The 25,545-nt window shown below is 37.5% G+C and overlaps 1 protein-coding gene across 1 annotated transcript in view; it reads left to right on the forward strand.

Moving 5' to 3' along the window:
- The window catches only part of LOC109110952 (syndetin-like), a 75,903-nt gene extending 56,549 nt beyond the window's left edge, over positions 1-19,354 (forward strand). Inside the window, exons 14-20 of the mRNA XM_042745444.1 lie at positions 6,694-6,785; positions 6,880-6,974; positions 7,363-7,461; positions 9,293-9,383; positions 11,593-11,769; positions 17,761-17,879; positions 19,222-19,354. Of these exons, the coding sequence (XP_042601378.1) occupies positions 6,694-6,785; positions 6,880-6,974; positions 7,363-7,461; positions 9,293-9,383; positions 11,593-11,769; positions 17,761-17,879; positions 19,222-19,336 (788 nt within the window). The 3' untranslated portion in view covers positions 19,337-19,354. The remainder of the gene's footprint in view (positions 1-6,693; positions 6,786-6,879; positions 6,975-7,362; positions 7,462-9,292; positions 9,384-11,592; positions 11,770-17,760; positions 17,880-19,221) is intronic.
- The last annotated feature ends 6,191 nt before the right edge of the window (positions 19,355-25,545 follow it).

The following is a 25,545-nucleotide window of genomic DNA, read 5'->3' on the forward strand; positions in this document are numbered from 1 at the left end:
TATCTAGTTGATATTCTGTTCTGCAGTGAGCGCAGTATATCAGGAGACCGATATGCTTTACTTCATACGTGTGCCCGTAACATTGAATAATGCACCAATCCCTGTGTGAAATTGACAATTACACCTCTTGTTGCGTGCCGCTGCATACAGTATTCATCTTGGTCCGTGTCAAGATGACTTTACTTTCCTCTTCTTAGCTGCCAGAGCTATCAACAGGTAAATTGCCTCCGCTGGCCTGTGACTTGCTTTGCTATCTAATTTCACAAGGTGTATAATCACTAACAACCATTTGTGGAAAAACCGGTCGAAAGTAATTCATTAGAATGCAAGTTAGACCTTGATTTGGCAGGGTCTTTCTCAGGATCGGTTTTGGGGTTCGGTTCGCAGTTTAGATTGATTGTGTCTGTCGTTGGGGAAAGCACAGCTGCTCGCCTTTGGTCGTGCGTTTGTGCTTGAGTAAGAAGGGACGAAGATGTTGTAACTGCGGTTGATGGTCCAGCTTTAGAGGTTTGGCTCTGTTGAGTGGGAATGGAGCAACTGGGAACTTTGGGAAAGATGCTTTCTCTGAACGAGGTAGTAAATCATGCATTGCTCTTGTTCCGAAACAATTCAGCCATTTGTCTTTATTAGGAGTCTGTCAAGTGTGAACGAGGACATTCAAAGTGAGGATTTCAGACGTTTTTGTATTTAATGCCTCCCTCGTGTCTCAGTCTAGTAACAGATTTACTGGATAGTTTAGGAAAGACTGACCATATGATTTTTGCTTTTGGATGATCCTTCCTAAGCACAAAATCACTACTTTAAGACTAAAGAACGCAGGGCTGCAGTTACGCATTTCTGAGCTGGAAAAGGGCGGTTTGTTTGTTCTTTGGATATGTTTTCAGTCTGGAAGTCAAAAATGTCCTGATACTTGACTTGCTAAAGTCAAAGTGTGTTGTTTTCACGCAGGGTTCTCTAGAGCGAGAAGGTCAGGTTTTCTTGTTCTGTCCTAGCCGTGTGTTTACACCACAGGAAAAATGTGTGGTTTTGGCCTCTCAAACTGTACGCTAACCTGAAATCAGTCGTACCTTTGAGTTTAGACCTGAGGAGACGTGTTTTGAACAATGGTGCAATGTTCTTGATATGTTTAAAATTGTTTGATTATTATTTTATGGTGATGTAATGTGGTACTAATAGTGATTTACTTGTATAACTTTTGCCCCCCATCCTGCTTAGCTCTAATCCCTGCTGAAGAATTAGCCCTCCAGTGTCAGACCGTCCTGTCAGCATGGGTCTAAAACTTGTTTTTCTGCCTCTTCTTATCATATTATTTTAAATTGAATTTGCTTTTAATAAGAAACCTGACAATCTAATGAGCATCATTTAATAGAAGCCTGTTTCCTGCTGTTCATAGTGAATTACAGTTGTACACCTGCATCCTTTTCAGACTTACCAGGAAGAAAGGTTAAGAGTAATCAATGTCACTTTACCCTTGAGGTCCCTTCTGGATAAACTGTAAATAAAGAGCTGCCAGAGAAGATACGTCTCAGTGAGGAGGTGCACATGACACATTATTAGAGTTTTCAATCAACTAAACATTCAGTTGAATTAATTGCACATGTTTGTTAATTACATGATTTGAATATTTTATGAGAAAAGCTCATGCTACTGTGGCATAAATCTAAGGTGACATATTACCTGGTAGTATAATGTGTCTATTAACATACATTAACAAAAAAGAAAAAAAGATTTGATTCAGATAGATTTTTTAATATATATTTTTATTATATTTTTGTTAAGAACACAATAAATTGATCAAAACTGATGCAGTCTTTACAAAAAAAAAAAGAAAAAGAAAAAAGAAAAAGTAGTCTGTTTCCTCCTAAATCTTAAGCATTAGGCAAAACTGTTTTGATTAAAAAATATTGTTATTAACAATAAATATTTAATAAACTCAACAACAAATTTGCCATCACAGGAATAAATTACTATAAAAGTTGTTTTAAATTGCAATAATATTTCACAATATTATTTCTACTCTTTTATTGACAACGATATTTAAAACCTTAGTTTAAATGTAGAATTTATTTTATTTAATTTTCAAAAGCATTTATGTTTTTTAATATTCTTTTTATTTCTTTTTCTATTTTGTGTTGCTTTATACTATTTTAGTTGTAGTATTTTTTATGTCTTTACAGTACTTATGTGTTACCATATATATTTGAGTTATTTTTAGGTTTTTTAGTGTGTATGTGTGTACAGTATATAAACAATCAGAAGCCATTTATTTCCAACATTGATGCCAACCATTCAGATAAGCGAAGTAAAGCAAACTTGATCCTCTTTCACGGTCCTAGTTCAGTTAGATGTAAGGGAGTGAATGCGGATGGCAGTGTGTCAAACCAAAGACACTTTTAGATGCAGTCGGCTTCCAGCGTAAATTCGTTACTCGTGCTCTAAAGAACTCCTGCGTGTTAGCGATCATTAGTGAGAGGACTCTGGCTTCTTGTGCTGCTCGGTTCATGTTCTGTATTTTCCTCACCTCATTGATTTTTCCTCGAACGGCCTGTCCGGTTAGTCTGCCCCTCTCCTTTCCCAAGAATTCCCTGGGATGCTGAAATATCTACGGTGTGCTGTTGCCTGTGTGTGTGCGGCTGTGTGGGAGCGAATGTGTGTTCATTCCGCTTCAGTTTATGTGTATGTGTGAGGAGCTGCTGCCATGGAGATGATATTTTTCTTGTCCTCTCCAGCAGTTGACTTGCAGTGATTTACTCTGTGGCTCTGCATAGCTGCTTTCCTCATGGACTGAAATGATTGGGGAAAAGTCCAACTCTATTGTCAGGAGCCAAGGAGCTCTTTGATTCGGCTCCAGAAGCTCCAGTCCTGCAGGTTTAATGAAAGGAGCTTAGAAAGGAGCTTAGAAAAGAACTTCATTTTTTTAGCCACTGAACATTGTTGGACATATAAAGAAACACCTTTAGGGGTTCTTTCATTACATTTAAATGGAGAGGTTCAAATGGGATGTTTTAGTTTTTAGACCGCAGGATCCAAATGTTGGAGACCACATATGAATGTAAAAATATATATTATTCGCTTTTTTGTTACATTATTAAATCATATTTAAATGTTTATGTTTTTACATAATAATATTTCTTGCATAATTATTTACAGAATTTTTTTATTGCAAAATTTTTTGACCATCCCCTGTTATAATTTAGCTAGATTTTTTACATTACATTTTTTCTTATTTTTTTTCTGAAATTCAGGAGTATTATTTGGTCAAGATTTTGCGTGATTTGGTTATGGATTTTAATTAATTCTTTTATATTAATATTAGTAATATGCAGCTTAGACGCCACTGTATAGGTCAAGGTCTGGGTGCAAAAACGATTTTTCTGTCATGGGACTGTCACTCTTTAAATTGCATGTTATTGATCCTGCTGCCACATTTTCTGGACAAATGCATAGATATAATCATGAGAAGAAAAAAATTGTCTGTTCTCTTCATTGCTCCAAGGTCACAATTTCTTTTGAACTACTTAATGCAGCTTCTACTGCTCACAAAGTCAATGCATATGTAGAGCGTCCTTGATTAAAAATCACCACACGTTTGCTTGACAGTGAACATCTCATACAGCCGTCATTCCAGGAGCCATGTGTTATCTTCATATCAGTGAGTCTATTTAGATGCACAGTAATATCTCAGATTAGCTTTCCCTCCACTTCACTGATTGTAAGCGTTTTAGCTGATACTGTTGTCATAATTGTATGAGCCAGGTCTCACAGGAAGTTTTTTTTTCCTTTTCAATGCAGGTTTAATATCTTCTTTCCCCCCCCCCATCTTTGTTCATTGTGAAGATATTAAACTTAGGAGGTTAGAAATAACTGTTTGGTTGCTGTCATGTGACAATCTGAGGTGTTAGTTGCTCACACACCGACCGTTTCTTCCACCTCATTTATTTCCTGATACTTGGTTTGGACGTGCTTTCCCCTTGGGTTTCAGGAAGTTTCCCATCAGCGATAGGGACTTCATAAAATCTTTCATGTTATGTACGAGGAAAAGGGTAAAGGCAGCCTGGAGCTCTGTGGATTTAGCCTTTGTGAAATATCAATGTTTTGTGTGTTCTGCAGCTGAAGTCGTGATCTGTTCAACTAAAGCCGGACGGGATTTGTGAGCATACAAACTGAGGCATGATGCAAATCTAGTTTTTAAAGTATACATGAAAGAAAATGTTTATCATGCACTTACTATAAAATCTAAAACTGGTTTGCTTTTACTATGGGAGTTATTTTCTTCTCTAAGATGACGTGAAGCCTGCACAGACACAACTCTTGAGTGATGACTGTGTCTCAAGGGTTTAACCGAGCACTGTTGTATAAAAACACTCTTCCCCTATATAAAAGCTCTCTTTTCTGAGCGCCAAACATTTGTCTGCTGGCTGCGCTGAACATCCGCTGAAAATCCCATCAATCACTGGCGCTGAGGTCTTCTTTGAAGCTTTCTTTAACAGTCCCAATACTTGTGCCTTGTTTCATTTACCCATTTTCCACCAATAGGGTGCCAAAGCTGGTGCCCAATCAGGAACCGTTCTGGACTGTTTCCTAAAAATGTTGGAACCAATGGTTTCTCTCATCTTAACCTCACAGAGCTTCTGGTTAATGGTACTTTGCAAATTTCCATCACAGAAAAGGTGGTTCCTGAGTGAAAAATTGTGCCAACCTCTGAAACCAACTGTGAACGTCATATTTCGGGGGTGGGATAATGCTCGCAATTAAGCTTTCAGAACAGGGTGACGTAAAACAATTTAGTTGATGAACGTCCCACTCCTTCACTGCACAACGACTTTAGCCACTCTATTTTTATTGTGAATATGCTAAGGTTCTCACTCACCCTATGCCTTTTTGTTTCATTTCTGTTTTGATTTTTGATGTTTTTTGTTTTATGTTTTTTGTTTAGACCTGCTTTTATGTTTGCTTTGTAATGTATTGTTTGGTATTTTTTGTTAGTTTGTTTTTGTATTGTTTTGTTTCATGCTTGTTTTTTGTTTTTGTTTTTTTGTGTTTGTGTTTGTGTTTGTTTTTTGTTTTTTTGTTTTTTGTTTGGTTTGGTTTGGTTTTGTGTTGTACGTTTATGTTTGTTATGTTTTGTTTTTGGCAAAGTTTTGACTTTGAAGTATGAAGGATTTAGTGGTCTTTGGCAAGAGAAGGCAGACAGGTGGAGTGTTTCTTTAGAGCATTTGGCTTTTTGCACGGGAGGTTCATGTGTAAATGCTTGTTTGTTTTCTCTAGAGATGACTTACAGCAAGAGTGCTGAGGTGGAACTGTTTGTATAATCTGCTCATCAATGACACGATAATTATGTTGTATCACTAAGAGCCTGCTGGAGTATCAGTCCAGAATAAATCCCACCTGAAGGGCTTTTGTATTTAGTCACTCTCAGTCACGCTGTGCGTATATAGACATTAAGATCAGTCGCCCACATTCACGCTTCTAATGCACTCATCTCCTGCTGCGCTCATCTCCGCAGGTCATATCATCATTCTCATCGTAAGTATCCTTCTCTTTACATTAGAGCGGATGCATAATGACCAAAGCAATGAAAAGCAGCACTATGAATTCACAATGAACTGACGCAGAAGTTTTTTGAGCTTCCTGTTTCAGTTAGTTTGATGCATGTTACATAACGGGTACAGCTTCTGTCAGGATAGATGATGCACATCTAGGTGGTAAATTTTGATGACTCTGATAGGTGTCCTCTTTGATTAAACTCACTTTGGTATGTCAGGATCAACACTTCCCCTGATGAGGAGCGACAGCTGCTTTGTTGCAGGAAAAGCTTGTTATCAGTCAGTGTCAAACTCATTATAGTTTGAGGATCAAGACACCTTATGCAGGCCAAATGTAATTTAATGAGGTTATAAACTTTGGAATGTACTTTGGGTTTAACAGTATTGGATGCATTCAAAGAATAAAAGTATGCAGTTAACTTCATTTTTAATTTTATTAAATAATTTTCAACATATAATTTATTTGAAAACTAAAATTTTGTCTGAATGTTAATCAAACAACAAATTTGACAGAGAAACTACCCTCCTCTCTTGACTGGATAGCATTAATACTGAACACATTTAGGCTGATTTTGTATCATAGTGTTTCTGACATTCACTGGAGTTGGAAATAATTGTGAAATTTACTTGGGACGTTCTATTATTGGTATCTGGTTCCTTGTGGTCCTCATTGCTGTGAGCCACTTGCACAAGCTACAAAGTAGGAAAATTAACTATATTTGGCACCCATGTTGTAAGAGAATGTAATTGTTGGTGTATTAGCATAGCACTGTGAAATGTCAGGGTCAAGGTCCCAAGGCGATTTCTAACATCTTTAGCTGATGACACAATGGAGCAATTTGTGATGGTTGTTGGTTCCAATGGTTTCGGCCACCAGAAATTTCACGTGTGACTGTTGCAAAGTTCTGTATAAGTCATTTTGAATGCTTTTGATGAAAATGTCCTTTAAATTTAGTCAGTATTTCATCATTTTAGTCAATTTTTATAAGAAAATAAGATCCTGGTTGAAGATAATGCGCAACATGATGAAATCGTGTGCCAAACTGTATCACACTAACCTGAGCTCCTGTCAAAATGGTGTATAATGAGTATACTGGAGTTTTAGCTACTTTTAAAAATAACTGTGCTGTGAATTCTGTGTTTTTAGATGATTCCAGCGCAGAGGGCTCAGACGAATCCACCGTGGACCGCAGCTATGTGAAAAAGAAGCTGGAACATGGCTTAACGCGGATCTGGCAGGTAGGGAGTGCGCTCATTTACTTGTTTCTTTCTCTGTTTGTTCTCCGTTCCTCCATTAGCTTCATGACTTGCCCTCCCCACTCTCTGCCCCCAGGATGTCCAATTGAAAGTGAAAGCCTATTTGCTGGGAACAGACGTGTCCAACTTCAAGTACGACGACTTCATTGTGGTTCTGGATGTTATCAGCAGGTAGGGACCAGCTTCCTCATTAGTGCTAATTGGATTGGCCTGCAGGGACCAACTTCACCGTTTCCCCCACCATCCCTGCCTCATGAGAAACTCCCCTAGAGAAAACAGGGCCAGGGGGCATCAATGAAGCCGCTTGTTCCTGAACAAGAGGGGTGGTGTGGTCATCCCCATTAACAGGGCTCAATTAAAAGGCCATTTTGTGTGTGAAACCGCAGCCCTGTGTATTGATCCTGCCTTGAGGTCACTAACTTGTGTGAATAGAACCGCCATTTTCTGCCCTCGCTGGGACATGTGATGGGAAGTAACTCTTTTGGGTTAATTAGAAGAGTGAACTGATTTCTACTTATTTTTTTCTTGTCTGTTTTTGTTTTTCTTTGCCGACTGATAGGTTGATGCAGGTGGGAGAGGAATTCTGTGGCAGCAAGTCTGAGGTGTTGCAAGAGTCCATTAGGAGACAGAGTGTAAACTACTTTAAGAACTATCACAGGTAAGATAAAAAGCCCATTGCCAAACTGACCTCAGTTGCAAAAGGGATTCACTAAAAATCAATAGAGTACTGTAGTGATTATGTATTTTTGTAGGGTTATTGCAGATTGTATGTTCTGTGTGTCCAGCATCTTGCACAATTTGTTCATCATCTTTTTAAATCCATTTTGGAGCTTAAATACAATTGCCAGATGTAAAAAGCTAAAGGTTGGCTATAAACAAACTATGTCACAGTCGCATGACTTAAATGTCACCACTATCAAGCTTTCAATAACTCTTTCAATCTTTATTTAAAATCTACAGTTTGGAAACTTTGAGTTTTCAAGAGTCTGAGTAAAAACACCATGAGGCTGTAAAAACAGGCTTGATGAGTTTACCTGTTTGGTATGTTGGCGCTTAATGTAACCCGTCCCCGACAAGCTCAGTAGTCCCATTTAGCCCCTTGTTAGTGATGGCTTTTTCAAGACACATATAAGTTTAAAAACTCATGAGTGGTTTTATGTTGTAGAACAAAATGTGAAAATATCTTGGGCTTGTGTTAACCAGAAAGATTTAACCAAAACACCCCCACCCCACCCCACCCCACCCCCAAAAAAACAATCTATTGACTTAAGGACGTAGAAAGTCCAAAAATGCGAGTTTCCATGTTTAAGTACTTATTCCCGCAGCACTGTATTGTGACCACTGATAGTGTTGTTTATTTGTTCATGCTGTTTTAGTGCTGAATTGACTAATTAAACATGCAAATGACACTGCAAACATGCCTAAAAAAATCTGGATGTTTCAATGTCACAGTGTTCCTGTAGCTCTACATAACTCATTGCACTAGCAAAGGTTGGAAAACCTTTTTTCACAGTTAATTTGAGGTAAATTTGCCTCAATTTGCTCATGTCTTTCACCACATCTTATTGTGCATTCAAGCATATACTGTCCAAAACTGCTGACTCACTCACTAAACATTGACTGTTGTGTAGTTCACTAGGAAAGAATGAGTGTAAGAGTATATTCAGATAGAGTATTGTGGACTATGCATCAAATTCTGTATCATAAAAGAACACTTGAAATGCATTCCATAAAAATAGGGGTTTGTAAACATCTGAATTAATGTGCTTTTTTTTCAATCAGATGTAGCTGTCTGTCTGAACAAAACCGAAATCCATCCCTGCTGCTGTAGTCAGCATTACAAAGACCTTTTCTGCTTGATGAGATGGAGGACGTTGAAAGAGGGCATCTTACCATTATTTCTGAATATTCAAACAGTTGGATAGCATCCATAAAGCGATTATCTGTCAGTCCTCTGAATGCTTAATCTCTGCTGTCACTGCGTCGCCATTAACACATTGTGCCATTACAATATATATTGTGCCCTATGGCTTAGAGGACAAAACGGATTCGTTTCTCCTTCTAGTGCTGTAAATTTGAAGCATTTAAACATATCATGGATTGAAGACATGACTAGAGATAGTATTTAAAATGTCAAACACTTAATTTGAGTCTAGAGAGCTCATCCCACCTTATGATCATGTAAACTGTCGGTATGTTCTTTAGAGATTAATGGTGGACTTCCACTTTGTGCTTGCGTAGCGTTCAGCATGAATTATAATTTTTGACATTTTGTGCAAGGCTGCTGGCATTGACCTTGTCTGGCAGCGAGCCACTTTGACACTCATTGAAGCATAACTTGCTCTAACCTTCTTCACTGATCGACTCTTGAACTGATTCTTGAACTGTTGAGTTTTTGCCAGCCCATTTCTTTTTCAGTAAGTTGGATGGCAAAGGGTCTTCAGTTGACAAAAGCAAATCTCTTGTCATTTCTCCTTGTACCCCTGCAGAACCCGCCTGGAGGAGCTGCGAATGTTTCTTGAAAATGAAACATGGGAGTTGTGCCCTGTGAAGTACAACTTCAGTATTGCCCAGCTTCACGTAAGTCCTAACGCCACAGATAAGACTTTGAAATGCAGCAATGTGACTTTTATTCATGACTGATCTCGACCAACTGGCATCGCTGGCAGTCTTTGGGGATTTCACATTTGCATATGAAGATGAGGCGGAGAGTTTTTGTTCTGTGCGTGCTTCGCAGTGACAATCAACACATGGCTACAAGCCAAAGGCACATGAACATGCTTTCTTTCATAACAAGCGCTGTTCGTAGACACATTCTTGTGATTAACGGGTCAAAAAGTGTTTTTTATGTGTGCAATGCAGGAAATGAGATCACGCCACAGTGGGTGGTTTTCCAACCAAACAGAAGGCGTTTTTGTAGATCATCTTCTTTCGGCTTTCCCATCTTGCTGTAATGGAGCACTTTTATATGCATTTTAAATCTCAGGAAAGGCTTGACAACTTGATGAATGAGGGTAAGCATCATCACTGATTGTATTCCAACATAAGCTGTTTTCTCTTCTAGTCAGGGTGTCATCCGTCTCAAAACAAATTACACCCTGGAAGGCAAGTATATTCACCCGAGAGTATCCGTCGAATAAACTGAAATGCATCTCTTTCAATTATTATATGCTAAACAGGGTCTTTGGCTCGATAAAGTGTTCTCTGATAGACCTTTTATGCTGTTTTGTGCAGAATATATAGGTATTTTCTCAAAAGAAGTGCCACTAGTTTTGTGTGGTATAGAAAGGCGGTGTTGAATAGCACATCAGTGAATGGCATAATCAGTGGTGCTTTTTAATGAGCCGCATTTGCATAACGACTTCTTGTTGGAGCTTTAATGTGCAAAGTGGTTTAACTGTGAGAAGCTTTAGGTCACTAAGCGCTCAAAGCTTTTGCACTTTCACACTTGCAGCTTAATTGTTCATTTTAAAAATATATATATATTAATGAAAATTTAGCAGAATGAGCTTCTTTGTAAGTATTTTCTTTAAACCAAAATTGCCATGGAATATTAAACAGAAAACATAAAGGTTTACTGAAGTGCTTTTAAACAATCTGTGTTATTTTGTGTTGATGTAATTTCAACTGAAAAAGGGAGAGAGGGCAGGACATGTCAAACAGTCCCGCCCCCTTTTTAATTAGCCAATAGCATTCCGTTATATTAGCTTGGGCCAGAGCCGTTGAGCTCTGTAAAGCTGCATTTGCCACAATCTCATCCATATCGCAATAAAATATGGCATTCTGTGTAGAATTTAAATTGATCCGATGGGTTTATGGTCTGTGCCGATTTGTGCATATTCGTGCAAAGCATTTGATTGGACAGAAAGTTTAATGAGAAGCTTAAGTGCAGGGTGATGTCATCAAAATTGTTGATCCATATTGATAGAAGTTAGAGACTGTTAGTTTTGAATGGTTATATCTTTTAAATGCAAATGTTGTTGTTATTTTAGAGCACACTAGCTTATATATAACCTTAAGGCTAACATATTCATACTAAAAGCCAAAAAACTTCAATTTTGATTTCACCGGGAGTTTAAGGCCCTGATATATTCACAGTTTTCTTTGCTTAGGGGTAAAAAGAAGTTTGAAGTACCTCTGATGAATATGTAAATATGTGTTATGTGCTTTCCTCTCAATTATAAAGTAAAAATACAACAAAATGGACAGTGGTGAGAAAATAGCACTTAAGAAAGCATCATATCATAACGTTGTGGATATGTTTGCACCAGCTCTGCAATTTCGCACTTCAGTCAAGTCATGTCAAACACATTTATTTATATAGCACATGTAAAAACAGTTTCAATTTCTGCTATAAAGCAGCTTGCCAGAGTGTTAATGTTTTTACTAGCATTTAACCTTGACTGACTAAACACAAGAAATAAACCAGAGCACACTACCTATTATCAATCACCAGGGACCAATAGAAATTGTTTACCAGCCGGAGCAAACTTTTCCAGAAAGTTGTATCGACTGTAAAAAAATAAATAAATAAAAAAAATAATAAAAACACTATGTTTTGACCTGATTTTTTTTCAAATTAATGTCACACTAGTTCATTCTTCAATTTCGCTTAAAGTATATTAGGGCCTTTAGAGCTACTTTTTTTTTTGTCTCCTCCTCGGACATTCAACCAGCACAAACAATTCAATTAAACCTAGCCCACCTAATCTCCCCCTAGCCTACTTTTTAGCTATTGATCTGTACGATATGAATTCTCATATATTTGTTTTGTTTTCCCTTTTTTCAGGAGTTCAAGTTCATGGGTCAGTGTCGTTCTCCTTCAGTATCTCCCAGCAGGCAGCCGGAATCCACAGAGACGGTGGAGCTTTCTCTCTTTGAGCAGTACCTACAGGGAGGAAATCCTTTTGAGATGCAGATCGACAATAAGGAAGAGGAGACAGAAGATGTCCTGGCTTCTAATGGGGTATATAGTAGTTTAAGAAACATTATTGTCATTTAGAGCAACATATACAGTAGGTTCTAGTAATATTTAAAAAGTCAAATTACAGTAAATTCCAGCTGTATAAGAGAAAAAAGGTGTCTGATCTTTCACAAATGTTTTTTTTTTTTAATCTTTCAGTGTAGCTCAATTTTTCATTTTTCATTTAATATCATTCAAAGCGGTCATCAGATGCCCATTTTCCACAAGTTGATATGATTCTTTAGGGTCTTAATGAAAAGTCTGTGACATTTTATTAAAATATATATTAAAATTTCTTAGTGGTAGTGTAAAAAAAAAAACAGCTCTTTTCACAGCAACCTGTTTTGTTGCCTCTCCCTTTAAATGTTAATGAGCTCTGCTCACCCTGCCCCTCTCTTCTGTGGGGTGACGAGCCATCCTATTTACTTTAGCCGCATTTAGCTGCATTTAGCCATGAAACTTGCTAACTAGCACATTATTAGGAAAGGCGATTTGCAAAGATTCATAAAAACCTTTATACTCACTTCATCTGTAGGTGAAGCTGGATCACAAATGATTTGCGTCTGTGTGTTGTCACACAAACAAGAAGCTGAGAATGGCTTGATTTGAAAAAGGGGATATTATTTATAGAGATTAAAGAATATCACTGAAAGGATTTTTATCATTATTAGGGTGGATGTGTACACACACTGCCAACACACATTTATGTTCAAATAACATGTAAAAGTGAGTTTTGCATCCGATAACCCCTTTAATAATTTATGGCGTTTTCATCCAATTTTTGCCTGAGAAAACTTTCAGTGCATCTCTTGCATATGGATAAATTCCTGTAATCTCTAGACCATCTAAACTCTTGATTCCTCTATATTTCAGTATTTTCCTACAATATTAAACAGTTCAACAATATTTATGCTGTACTATTTGGCATCAGGCTTGAGCAAACAACCATTTTATAAGGGTTTACAGTTACACTTACATTCTTATTCTTATTAGATGCTTGCCAAACCGACTGCTGAAAAGGAGAAAATAAATGAGTGAAAATTTGATGCGTAAATATTTTGTAACGTTAAATGGGTCATTGTCCTTATAACTATTGACAGAGGCCATTAGTTCTATGTGGAGAAAATACTCATCATTATTAAAGCTCTGATGTGCTTGGCGTCTCTGATGATGCTCCTGTAATGAAAACAAACGTTGTATGTTGATGACTGAGAGTGCAAGCCCTTGGTACAAGTGCTTTTACTCTGAGAGAGAACAAAGTGTTTTGCATAGTAATGCCTGCCGTTTTTAGTATTCCATGCTGTTTTGTTAGTCACAACATCCATCAGCTTTAGGGTAAATTTGTTTAAGGTTAGATTTATCTGTTGGATCTGCATCCCGTTTTGACACTGCTGCTTTTATTTCAAGGCCAGCTCTGAATCTCAGAAAATTAAAGGGTTAGTTCACCTAAAAATTAAAATTCTGTCATGAATTACTCTCCCTCATGTCGTTCCAAACCCGTATGACCTCCATTCATCTATGGAACACAAATTAAGATATTTTTGATGCATCCCGTGAGCTCTCTGACCCTCCCATAGAAGTGTGCTTAAACAATCAAGGTCCACAAAAATAGCAAGGAGATTATTAAAATAATCCATGTGACAAAAGGGGTTCATCTGTAATTTTACGAAGCTACAAGAATACTTTTTGTACGCAAAAGAAAAACAAAAAAATGACTTTATTAAACAATTCTGCTCCATGTCACCCTGGCACAATTTTGGAGAGTATCCACTGAATGTAAACAACGTATGCTGTTCTGTGTTAGCTGTGCCACATGGATACGTTGTTTTTGTTTAAATCAAAGTACAGACAACATAGAAAACGTATCTGGAGGTCTTACGGGTTTGGAACGACATGAGGGTAGACATGAGTAATTAATAACAGAATTTTCATTTTTGGGTGAACTATCCCATTAAGGCTGAATCATTGTGCTATTTTTATGATACTCTTTGTTTAGTTTTAGAATTTACAGATCAGTTTCCTATTGATACTTCATTTGTACTGCGTCTGCTAAGACGCTATGGGGAAAATGTCCTTTTTCTCCTTAACTGAAGCCTCTTTCATTAACCCTCTGGAGTCGATTAACGCGTATACGCGTTTTGGGGTATTTTCTCCTGATAACCCCGAAAAGAACTTAAATTAAACTTTCAGTTTTGATCGTACAGATAAGTGCAATACATCAATCGAATCTGTAAAGGGTCTACTTTTTTTTGTATACAGACATAATAACAACAAAACTTTGTGCACTTATAAAATAAAGATAACAAACAAGGAGTGCTGTCTGCAGCCTTTGTCTGCGCTGATCTTCAGATACAAATGCGTCATTAAAATGAACTGTAACTCAGTGAATACTCAACACAGAGACATGAGAGAGATATCTATAGAAAGTCTGACATGTCTACTTTTAAACTAAACAAGTGCTGCTGAAAACAAATATTCTGTGATAAAGTAATCCATATGAAAACAACGCGATGTCCGTTTTTCACGTCTCCCTTCATTATCTTCTAATGCGACCACGCCCCCCCGCGCGCCGAGCGCGCTTTTGAGATTCAAATGTTTCACTGAAGCGCGCGGCTTTTGAATACGCCCACACAACAGAAGACAACGCAGCGAGACTGTTCTTCAAGTTTTTATTATTTTACTGTTTGCTTCGCGATGAGAGGAATAAGACATCATTCACCCCAAAAAGATGTGATGTGGTTGAGGATTTGAGATTTGGATTTCCTCAGAAAAAAGAATGAAGCACTTTATTCAGCAGAGATCATAAACATGAGTAAGTCTCTTTTTATTGATTTATATACTTGTACTAGTTTTCACATAACGTGTAAACATTTTACTAGTTAGACTTTTTCCAAAGACTTTTTCCAAACTATAATTCCTGACTAAATGTATAATCAAGTGAAATATTATGAAGTTTCAATAACAATATACACTATTATACCATTCAAAAGCTTGATGTAAATAATATAAATGTAACAATAAATGTAACTGTAACAAATGTAACAATCATTGCTGTTCTTTCAATTTATCCCCCCTAAAAAACCTAAAAAAAAATATTCTCAGCTCTTTTCAACATTAATAATAATAATAATAATAATAAAAATAATAATGATGATAATAATAACAATAAATGTTTTTTTTTTTAGAAAATAAGATTGTTAAAAGGATTTCTGAAGGATTGTGTGACTGGAGTAATGATGCAAAAAATTCAGTTTGAAAGTCAGCTTTGATTTTTCCTAATAAACTGTTTAACTGCACTCACAAGTGAATATTAAATTATGGTTGTTGGATAATTAAATATATTCTAAATAAACTACAAACATAAAATTATATAGATTTATTTTGTCCTCACATTCTTTCTTGTAACTCATCCCTCTCAGTGACACAGCTGACTGAATGGCTCATTATGCAGCTCATTATGCAGGCCTTTGTCTTCTCAGGTGTGAATTCATGATAGTTGACGCCTACTCGCATATGACTTTTACCAACAAAAAGTGTCTTCGAAAATTTAAATCAATATATTGTTTTTCTGTAAGTAAGTAAACAAGATGATTTTCACATCATTTAGAAAAAAAAATTCTAGGCTAAAAGCTCCAGTTCTCAAAATTCCTGGGAACCAATTTTCTGTATGTGTTTTATTGCCTTATTCAAGTGATTTAACATTTTTAGTTTTTCACTAACCACGCATAACATTTTTTTTTTCTCAAAAACACAATCATGTACATACATGCTGCTCACATATTATTATAGCCTAGTTTGTGCTGATTACAGTGAGATTAGACTTTAGCCATTTAGATATTTATAAGAAACTGAAAAAAGCACAAATGTCAGGGCATGACAAAACTTCTCCAGGCCCCAAAAATACCCTTAGACTCCAGAGGGTTAATGCTGTGTAACTGCATGGCCATTGGTTCGTGCAGTATACTTTAAAAATGCACCAATGGCTCGGCAGCGGTGCTGCACGAACCTATGGCCATGAAGCCCACCAAAGCCTGCCAGAATGGGCAGGGCCATCTGGCTATGTAAGCGGGCACTTCGCCATAGGATGGAGATTTCTTCTCCTGCAGTGATGACCACGTTCTACGCTGGTCTCCATTGACTGGAGAGCCGGCATGCCGTTGACACGCCTCGCAGTGGAATAGCATCCTCTCTGCTCAGCTGATTCGCCGTCTACAAGATGCCTCTATGCCCTTAAGTGGTAGTGTTCTCTTCCTGGTGATTAACCTGCGGTGAGGACCCGTCCGTCTGTGACATATCAGTGATATTGTCCTTCCTGCAAGAGCTGTTGGATAAGTAGCACTCTCCATCCACGCTCAAGGTCTATGTAGCAGCTATAACGGCTTCTCAATCCCCTTATAGCAGGCCAGTCGGTGGGCAGAAACAACTTTGTTGTCCGTTTTCTGAGGGGGGCTGGGAGGCTGAATCCGCCCCATCCCCTCACTCTCCCTATGTGGGACCTGACCACTGTTCTGAGGGCCCTGAAGGGTTCTCCCTTTGAGCTGCTGCAGTCTGTTGACCTTCGGCCCCTGTCGTTGAAAACTGCTCTGCTGCTAGCATTAGCATCGGTCAGTCGAATGGGAGACTTACAGGCGCTCTCAGTGAGCCCTACCTGCCGGGAGTTTGGGCGAAGGTCATCCTGAAAATGGGGCATGGTTATATACCTAAGGTCCTCTTTACTCCATTCAGGGCACAGGTCATTACACTCTCTGCGCTTCCTCCCTCAGTAGAGATTGAATTTACTCTTTCTCCGTCAGGGTGCTGAAAGTTTACATAGAGCATTTCGCCATGTTTAGGTAGTCTGAACAGCTCTGTTTGCTTCGGTGGTCGCGCTAAAGGGTATCCGGTCACAAAGCAGAGCCTACTCTTCCTTGGGCCTGCAATGCCCCATTGGCGTACGAGCCCATTCAACTGGAGTCATCTCCTCTTCTTGGGCATGCTCTAGCGGCATCCATTGCAGAAATTTGTGCGGCAGCCGGTTGGGCCTCGCTGTCCACATTTAATAAGTTTTATAACCTGGACATCCATGCCTTGCAGGCTAGGGTTCTTTCTGCATAACTGGCACGTACCTGCTTACGCAGTTCCACTCTGAGCAGGAGTTTGGCTGTAACATGCTCACACCCATCAGAGGATTTACTTGTGGACTCTCGGCCCTCATAGGTGCTGGGGCTGTGCAAGTTTTCTGGGACGATCACTCAGACCGAGCATGACCTCTGTGAGCTTAGCCCGTTCGCCTTGGGAGGTGTTTACTATTCTTGTCCCCTTGGGCCCTGAGGTGCATAGGGCAAGGTTACACATGTAGTCGTTCCACTGCCATAGCATGGCGTGACTGGTTCCCATAGCGTCTAAGCAGTACGAGTGAAGTATCGATAGGGAACGTACTCAGTTACAAACGTAAACTCCGTTCCTTGAGATACAGGAACGGGTACTGCGTTGCTAGCCATGCTATGCAGCTTCAGTTGAAGTAACCTGAATCCTGTGGCAAAATGCCTGCTTATATAGCCAGATGGCCGAACCCATTCTGGCGGGCTTTGGTGGGTTTTGTGGCCATAAGTTCATGCAGCACTGGTGCCAAGCCATTGGTTCATTTTTTAAAGTGTACTACACAAACCAGCCGTGCAGTTACACTGCGTTATTGAAAAAGGCTTCAGTTCAGAAGAAAAAGGACTTTTTGCCCATAGCATCTTAGCAGACGCAGTACTCGCAGTACATTTGTAACAGAGTATGTTTTCTACTCTTTCTGCTGGTTTTACTGGTCTTAGATGGCTTCTCAGCCATCTCCCAGTCCTGATAAGCTGATTTTCAGAAGGTTTTGGTGGTCTGTTGGCAGAAAAGTGTTGGTCTGTTAATGTTTTCTGAATTAAAGTATTTTAAAAATGGTAGTGTATGTATATTTTTTTGTAAATTTTCAGCTTTTATGATTCATCCTGGTTTCCATTCTGTTTCCTTTCTCTGCAGTATGAGTCAGATGAGCTGGAGAAGAGTGTGTATCAGGACTATGACAGTGACAGTGATGTACCTGAGGAGCTGAAACAAGACTATGTTGATGAACAGACAGGAGATGCTCCAGTGAAGAGGTCAGTACTGAGTCATCATCCAGATGCTCACGACACACAGGACTACCTCTAGGTTCTGTATACTAAGTAATTGGCCACCAAATGGTATGTTGACAGTTAGATTGCATATGCATGGTTTGATTGGTGTCCTGTTGACATGTTTTCATATATTAATGTGCTGTAGATCCAGGTCACGCATGAATTGGTTCATTAACCCAAGACAAGGTCAGGAGGCAGCAAACTTCTCATTTATGGACTCTTGTTCCCTCTCACGCAGCAGAAATAGTTTAAATTCACACTGTGTACAGTGAACACACAAGCTATCATTAGCCTCTTATCTGCAAGAAATGCTTTAATTATTTTATGAAGAATGAGCCTTTTAAGTCCACAAGGCTGCTGTTTAGAGCCATTCAGGGCTTTGAAGTTTAATAAAACAGTCTCAAGGAGATACAAAATGGCTCCTTTTGGAATTACAACATGTGGTTGTGTTTTGCTAACTATATGAGTGTGCAAACTGGCATTTTTTTACATTGCATAATTGCTCTTGGCTTGGTCTCCGTGACTAAGTGTGAAAGAAATATCATAAATCAAGGAAAAGATTAGGAATGTGATTAAGCAGTGGACCCTGATGAATATTTAATGCCTGTTTGTTCCTCACGAAGATGACTGACAGTTCTCCCTGCAGTAAATAAGCTGGCACATTCCATGATGTGACACTTCATTGTTAGAGACTGCCACATTTTGACGTTTTGCATATTTAAAATGACATAAGTTTTCTAAAACACAATATGGTGACTCTTGCTCACAATCTGTGACTTCAGTGCTTGTTTAGAATACATCTGGAATATTCAATGTTCAAGCTGGGTTCAATACAATTTAAGCTCTGTTGACAGAATTTGTGTTGATAATGATTATCACCACAGAAGTAATTTCAACTTGCCCTTCATTTTCTTAAAAAAAGCAAAAATTGATGTTTTAGAAAGACACTTGCCATTTTTAAAATGTGTTCATTATTTGAACTATAAACCTGTTTCAGTTATTTTTTTAGGGTTAATGGCAGTGCATTTTCATGGCTACAATGTTACAAACTTGGATATAACTTAATATATTAATTAATATAATTAATAATAAATTTGTTCACGTTAAAGTCATGTTAACACACATATTGTACATATAAGCTGTGATAAATATTAAACATTCATTTTTTTAAAAAAAAACCCAGAACACCCTCTTCAGTTAAAACTGAACCCAGGTTAATGACGGAAGTGTGTCAATGAGACTCCTCCGTTTTAAAGGTCATTGAACTCTAATGCTCCTAATAATCCTGGATCTCAGTGTCCCTGCTCTGTCCTCTCTTAATTAGCGTGTCCAGAGAGACACTTCGCAGCCGGAAGAGGTCCGACTACAATCTGAACCGAGCCAATGCCCCCATCCTTACCAACACCACCCTCAACGTGATTCGCCTGGTTGGTGAGTAATTGACCTTTGAGCTTACACCCATGCAAGACTGATGGTGGATGATAAAGTTGACCCTAAGCAGAAGACCACAGTTTGCCCTCTTATTAACAGGCTAATAGCTCAATTACAATGAAAGTGGTGCGTTCTTGGAGTCAGCTGTGTTCTGTTTCAGCTTCCTGTCATTAACTCCATTCTGAGCATGTGCCTGCTCATCTCTTCAGGTTCATTTGAATGCTTGTTTGACGTGTTGAATGAGATAAAGGCTATGACACCATTCATCTTTAAATGTTCAGTTTAAGTCAAACAGAATCTAAATGCAAAAAAAAAATTCTGTCATGAACCCATGGGTGTAAATTTTCTTTTTGATTAAAGTGCTGATTTTTGATATGGATAATTTAGGTGGTTTAAAATGTTTTGCTGAAATTTAGCTGGAGTACTTTTTACATCCAGATGTTAAAATTGATTAAACACCATCTGGTAACTTCAGTCTCAGTGTTTTAGAGGACATCCATTTTGATTGATTAATAAAATTTTGAGCCCTTTAAATTATTTTATGGTAAGAGGAGAGAAAATGTCACCTCCGATTAATGAGTTTGACCTTTGACATATTAATTATGTCCAGATGTGCACTTTGCCCTATTAATAACGTCCATATGCGGAACCCCGGCGTGCGTGAAATCCATCCGTCATCCTTTGAGCTCCGCGAGGTGAAATGTGTTGTTTGTTCAGTGACCAAGTGATGAATGAGATCCCTGAAGAATGTGTTTGTAGATCTTATACACACATTCTCATATCTGGACTCATCTGCGGACGCGTCTGTGCGTGTGGTACGTGACCGAGGTATCAGGTTGCGTTCTGTATTGCCCAGCGTGCGCGCTCTCTCTCTCGCTCTCTGTCTCTCCCGGTTTCTCTCTCTCTCTCTGTATGGGGGCTGTGAGAAAGATATTGGCTTTAATGTCAATAATTAATAAACAATTTTAACAGATCGTGTGTGTGTGTGTGTGTGTGTGTGTATGTGTGTGTCTGTGTGTGTGTGTGTGTGTTTGCATTTAATATGACTACGATATAAAAAAGATTCTCAACATATTAATAAACTGAGAATAATTCAATAAAAATATTAACTCCACATAGGAAAACCAGGACGTGTTGATGAAGAATAAACAGAATAAATAATTTAACAGATCGTGAGATCGTGTCTGTGTGTGTGTGTGTGTGTGTGTGTGTGTGTGTTGTGTACGTGTGTGTGTTTTCATTTAATATGACTACGGTATAAAAAGAATCTCAGCCTATTAACAAACTGAGAATAAATCAATAAAAAATATAAATTCCCCTTACATTATTTTCGCGAAAGTCTTCCTCGCGCAGGCATCACGATTCTTCAAATGATAGGTTTACAAAATTCTGGTGTTTAAACTCCGTGCGTTCTCTCTCTCTCTCTCTCTCTCCGCCTGCGTAAGAGAGCTCTCCCGTCATCTCGGCCCGCTGCGAGAGACAATGCGGATAAGTTGGCAAAAACGTTTTAAATGCACTACATCTAACTCAAAGAGCGATATTACTTTAATGTTTAAATAACCATACTCCCTTTACAGCTGTTGTCCGGCGGTTCTTGTTTATAATTTAATTACGTTTCTTATTTTAATCATGGTATTCTTACATGATCTAGATTCTATAATAATAGATAGTTTTTTTTTTTCATCGTATCTAATTCCGTTTCAAACGTGGTTCAAAACGTTTTTAATTGTTTAGCTAAAATTACATCTATTTTAAATATTAATCAGCTTTTATTCTCGCAATTTGGCGTTGGGTCCGGTTATTTGACAGCGTTTGTAGCTACGGTGCAGACACGGCTCGTCCTATACAGTACATCTAATTTTCAGAAAAGTGGTCCAGAGAACATTGTTGGAATGTTTACCGACAGGTCTCATGCGGATATCTTTACCACCGTAATCTTACACTCTGTTTTAAGAAGCTTGTTTAAATAACATCAAGGTAGCTTAGAGTATGTTTCGGATTTAACCGTGACGACGTGGTTGTAAAATACACAGTCCTGGATATTTTCACAGACTTCAGGCTCTGTTTGTAAACAGAATGCTATGTTTACCCATGTGGAAGTAATCACACTGAAACTTTTACAATGTTTCACACAAACCTTTTACAAATAAAAATGTTTACCATCACACCTTATATCTCTACAAGATGACGAAAAGCAGTATGATTATTAAAAATAAGAATAAGCACACAATGACATAAATTTTGTTTTAACAAATAAATTAAATTTTGTAGTTTTTCAAACCTAAAACCATGATGCTCTAATACAGGGGGTTAGAAGTAGTCAAATGAGCCTCTGATGAATGCAAGGCGCTTACAGAGACTTTTCTTTATGAATTAGACCTAGACTGAAAATCAGTTGTCATAAGTTTGTTTGTAACAAAAATAACTTTTAGAAAGGCGCTACGAATGTCTCGCAGAATCTTTACAACAGATTACACTTTCTTTCTCACTAAAAATTGTATCATTAACCATGATGTTTAAATGCACCATATTTATTTTCACACTATAATGTTTTACTTTATTAAAATAAAAACAAGAGGGTCTATACAGTATTATATTACTAAGATTTGATCAAATAATTGCTAAGAAATAATCAGATAATCAATAAGTCAAACTTATCACCCCCACCTGATTTGTCTGATGGCTTGTGATGATATAAATATCTTACTGATACAGACGTGTTAAGATGTTAACTATAATGTGTAAAGTTCAATATTATTGTTCAAATTGTTTAAAATGTAATCTTTTTTGCTTTAATGTCCACACTCAATTCCCTAGACAAATGAAAATAGAATGTATGAAATATTTTTCTCTAAGATATTTGTAATTACAGACTAAAAGCTTTAGATTTATTAAAACAATTGAGTTTATACATTTCTCTTGAATACGTATACGGCAACCAGCGAGTACATGAAACAGTATGAATACATAAACTCATAAATTCATTGTGATTCTCTCATATTAATGAATATAACTTAATTTATATACATATCTGACTTTCTCTTCACAACACAACAAAACTTCTTATGACCGTTTTTTTTATTTGTTGAACAACCGGTTCGTTGGGGGGAAAACACATACTGTAGTGTTATGTTTCTAAGGTAGGATGTTTGTAGTTAAATCACATCTTTAACCTAAAACATTTTTCATTCAAACTCTCTAACGCACACACTTACACACACACACACAGCGTTCACAGACTCCCACAAACTGCAAACAAAACATTTTTAAGTTTGTTTTATCACTTAGCTGTAGCTTAGAACCTAATGGAAATATTTTAAGCATTATTACAAGTATAGATACTGAAAGAGCTCATTAACCTGTTTAACTCTAAAAATGTGAATAATGTCGCTTAAGACTAGTTTGACAAATAAGAGTATGCTCATAAAACAAGCCTGGACCCAATTTGAAGCATTCTAACAACGAGTTCAACCATTGCAGAAAATGTATTATAGCATTGCAGTAAGATATAACTCTGTATGTGTGATTGACCAACTTATCAGAGGTTCAGCATATTATTACAAGTCCCTGCTTACCTAGTTTATGATGAAACTAAAGAATACATGCATGAGCTAACAATCACCTTTAGAGAAAATCAACAGCAGGACAGAGTATGAAGAGTCAATACAGAAAAGCTGAGCGGATGTGACGGAAGAAGAAACTTGAAATTTACTATAGCATCTATAAAGACAGCCTTAATGCTTTCAATGTGGAACGAACCACAGCTATAGACAGACCTTATTCTCAAACCTTATAACTTACACAACACTCGCATACAAACAACAATAGCAACATTTTGGAAGAAATAGTACAGCACCTTAAATCGTCAACCTGCTATCTTGGCACACTTCTCACATCTTTTTTCAAAAGTGTGTTTAACTGTTTAGAAGCAGATGTCTTAGAAGTGGTGAATGCCTCTTTTTTTTTTTCTGGGGGTTTTCCAACCCCCCTGAAACTGCAGTTGTTAAACCCCTTCTGAAAAAGAGCAATCTTGATAACACTATATTGAGCAACTATAGACCAATATCAAATCTTCCTTTTACTGACAAGACTATTAAAAAAGGTAGTTTTTAATCAGCTGAACAGCTACTTAAACTCAAATGGATTCCGGGACAATTTTCAATTTGTTTCGGACCGCGTCTCAGCACAGAGACAGCACTCATTAAGATAATACATTTTTTAAATATTTGCTTAAATTCTGATTCTGGCAAAATATCAGTGCTGGTACTACTAGATTGCTGGATTTGACACTGCCGATCAGAACATACTACTAGAGAGACTGGAAAACTGGGTCAGGCTTTCTGGGATGGTAATCAATTGGTTCAGGTCATACTTAGAAGGGAGAGGTTATTATGAGGGTATAGGTGAGCATAAGTCTAACTGGATGTCCATAACATGCGGAGTCCCGCAAGGCTCAATTCTTGCACCGCTCTTGTTTAGACTGTATATGCTCCCACTAGGTCAAATAATGAGAAAGAACCAAATTGCCTATCACAGCTTTGCAGATGTTACCCAGGTTCACCTAGACTTGTCACCAAATGACTATAGCCCCATTGACTCCCTCCGCCAATGCGTTGATGAAATTAACAATTGGATGCGCCGAAACTTTTTTTTTCAGTTAAACAAGGAGAAAACTGAAGTCGCTGCATTTGGTAACAAAGATGAATTTCTAGGGGGCAAACAACTAAAAAGCGAGTCAAGAATGTTGGTGTGATTCTGGAATCAGACCTTAGTTTCAGTAGTCAAATTTTAAAGTACTTTTACTTGTTTATAAATCACTCAATGGCCTATGACCTATATACAATGCAAATATATGCTTGCTGAATATAAACCTAACAGACCACTCAGATCATTAGGATCAAGTCAGTTAGAAGTTAGAAATACCAAGGTTTCACTTAAAACAAGGGGAGTCCACTTTTAGCTATTATGCCACCCGCTGTTGGAATCATCTTCCAGAAGAGATCAGATGTGCTAAACATTAGCCAAATTCAAAACTCATCTGTTTAGCGTGCATTTTACTGAATGAGCACTGAGCTACGTCCAAACTGGTTGCACTGTATTTTATGTATAACCATTTTCTATTCTTAACCGTTTTCATTAATTTTAAATCAATTTTTTTTTTTAATCATTTAAAAATATATTTTTTTAATTCCTTGTTTTACTGTTGTGATTATTATTATTTCTTATGATTATTTTACTTCCTTTTAAGTAAAGCGCTCTGAATTATCATTGTCTATCAAATGTGCTATATAAATAAACTTAACTTGCCTTGCATAAATACTGGTCACGCTCAATGAGATGAAGACATGCAGAGGTAGAGAACGCAACAAACATACCCCTTTAGGTCATGAAGCAGCCTGCCTAACACAACACATATTCTCCATACGTGGTTAATGATGGTTTCATTATTTCATGATGAAGACAGACTGAATATTCAGATACCAGATGGGATTGTTCGACTTTTTTCTTAAGACAAAGACAATTGTTTGATTTCAAGAACACACAACCAAATCCTAATGCTATTTCGTGAAAAAACACAACAACGGCTGATCCATTATAGTGCATACATGGCACGTCTGTTTTATAGGTATATCATATTATTCTTGAATATAAGTGTTTAGTCTAAATATGTGTTAACAAATCTTTTTTATTTATTTTTTTTTATTTTTTTTTTTTTTTTTTTTTTTTACAAAGAAGTTAAATTTAACACGTAACTAATACCTCATTGAAATGCTACAGACTTCTAGGTCAGGAAACTACAAATCCCAGCATAAACCTCAGACTTCAGACATGGCCACCAGGCGCAAAACCCCACAATACTCATACATGGCAGGGGTCTAAAACGTTGGACATCTAAATATATGCATGCTCAGATACCCTATATAAAAAGACTCATATCTCCGTACTATTTGTGATGTTACAGTTTAGTGATGTTAGTGATGCAAAGTCCGATTAATTTTCGCGAACCGATTCCTTTCGGGGAAGTTTGGGTCAGTGAACCGCTTCAAAGAACAGATTCGTCAGTTCCTTTAGTCATCATGCAGTGATGTCAGTATACATTTCTTTTCTAACAACTCATTGTCATGTTATATCAATGAAACATTCAAATAAACGTATCTGTGTGAACGCATATTACTGATTATTGTCTTTCGTTCCTTTTAGTTGATGTTTATATTTT

Source organism: Cyprinus carpio, chromosome B19 (assembly GCF_018340385.1).
Source record: "Cyprinus carpio isolate SPL01 chromosome B19, ASM1834038v1, whole genome shotgun sequence".
NCBI classification, from domain to species: domain Eukaryota; kingdom Metazoa; phylum Chordata; class Actinopteri; order Cypriniformes; family Cyprinidae; genus Cyprinus; species Cyprinus carpio.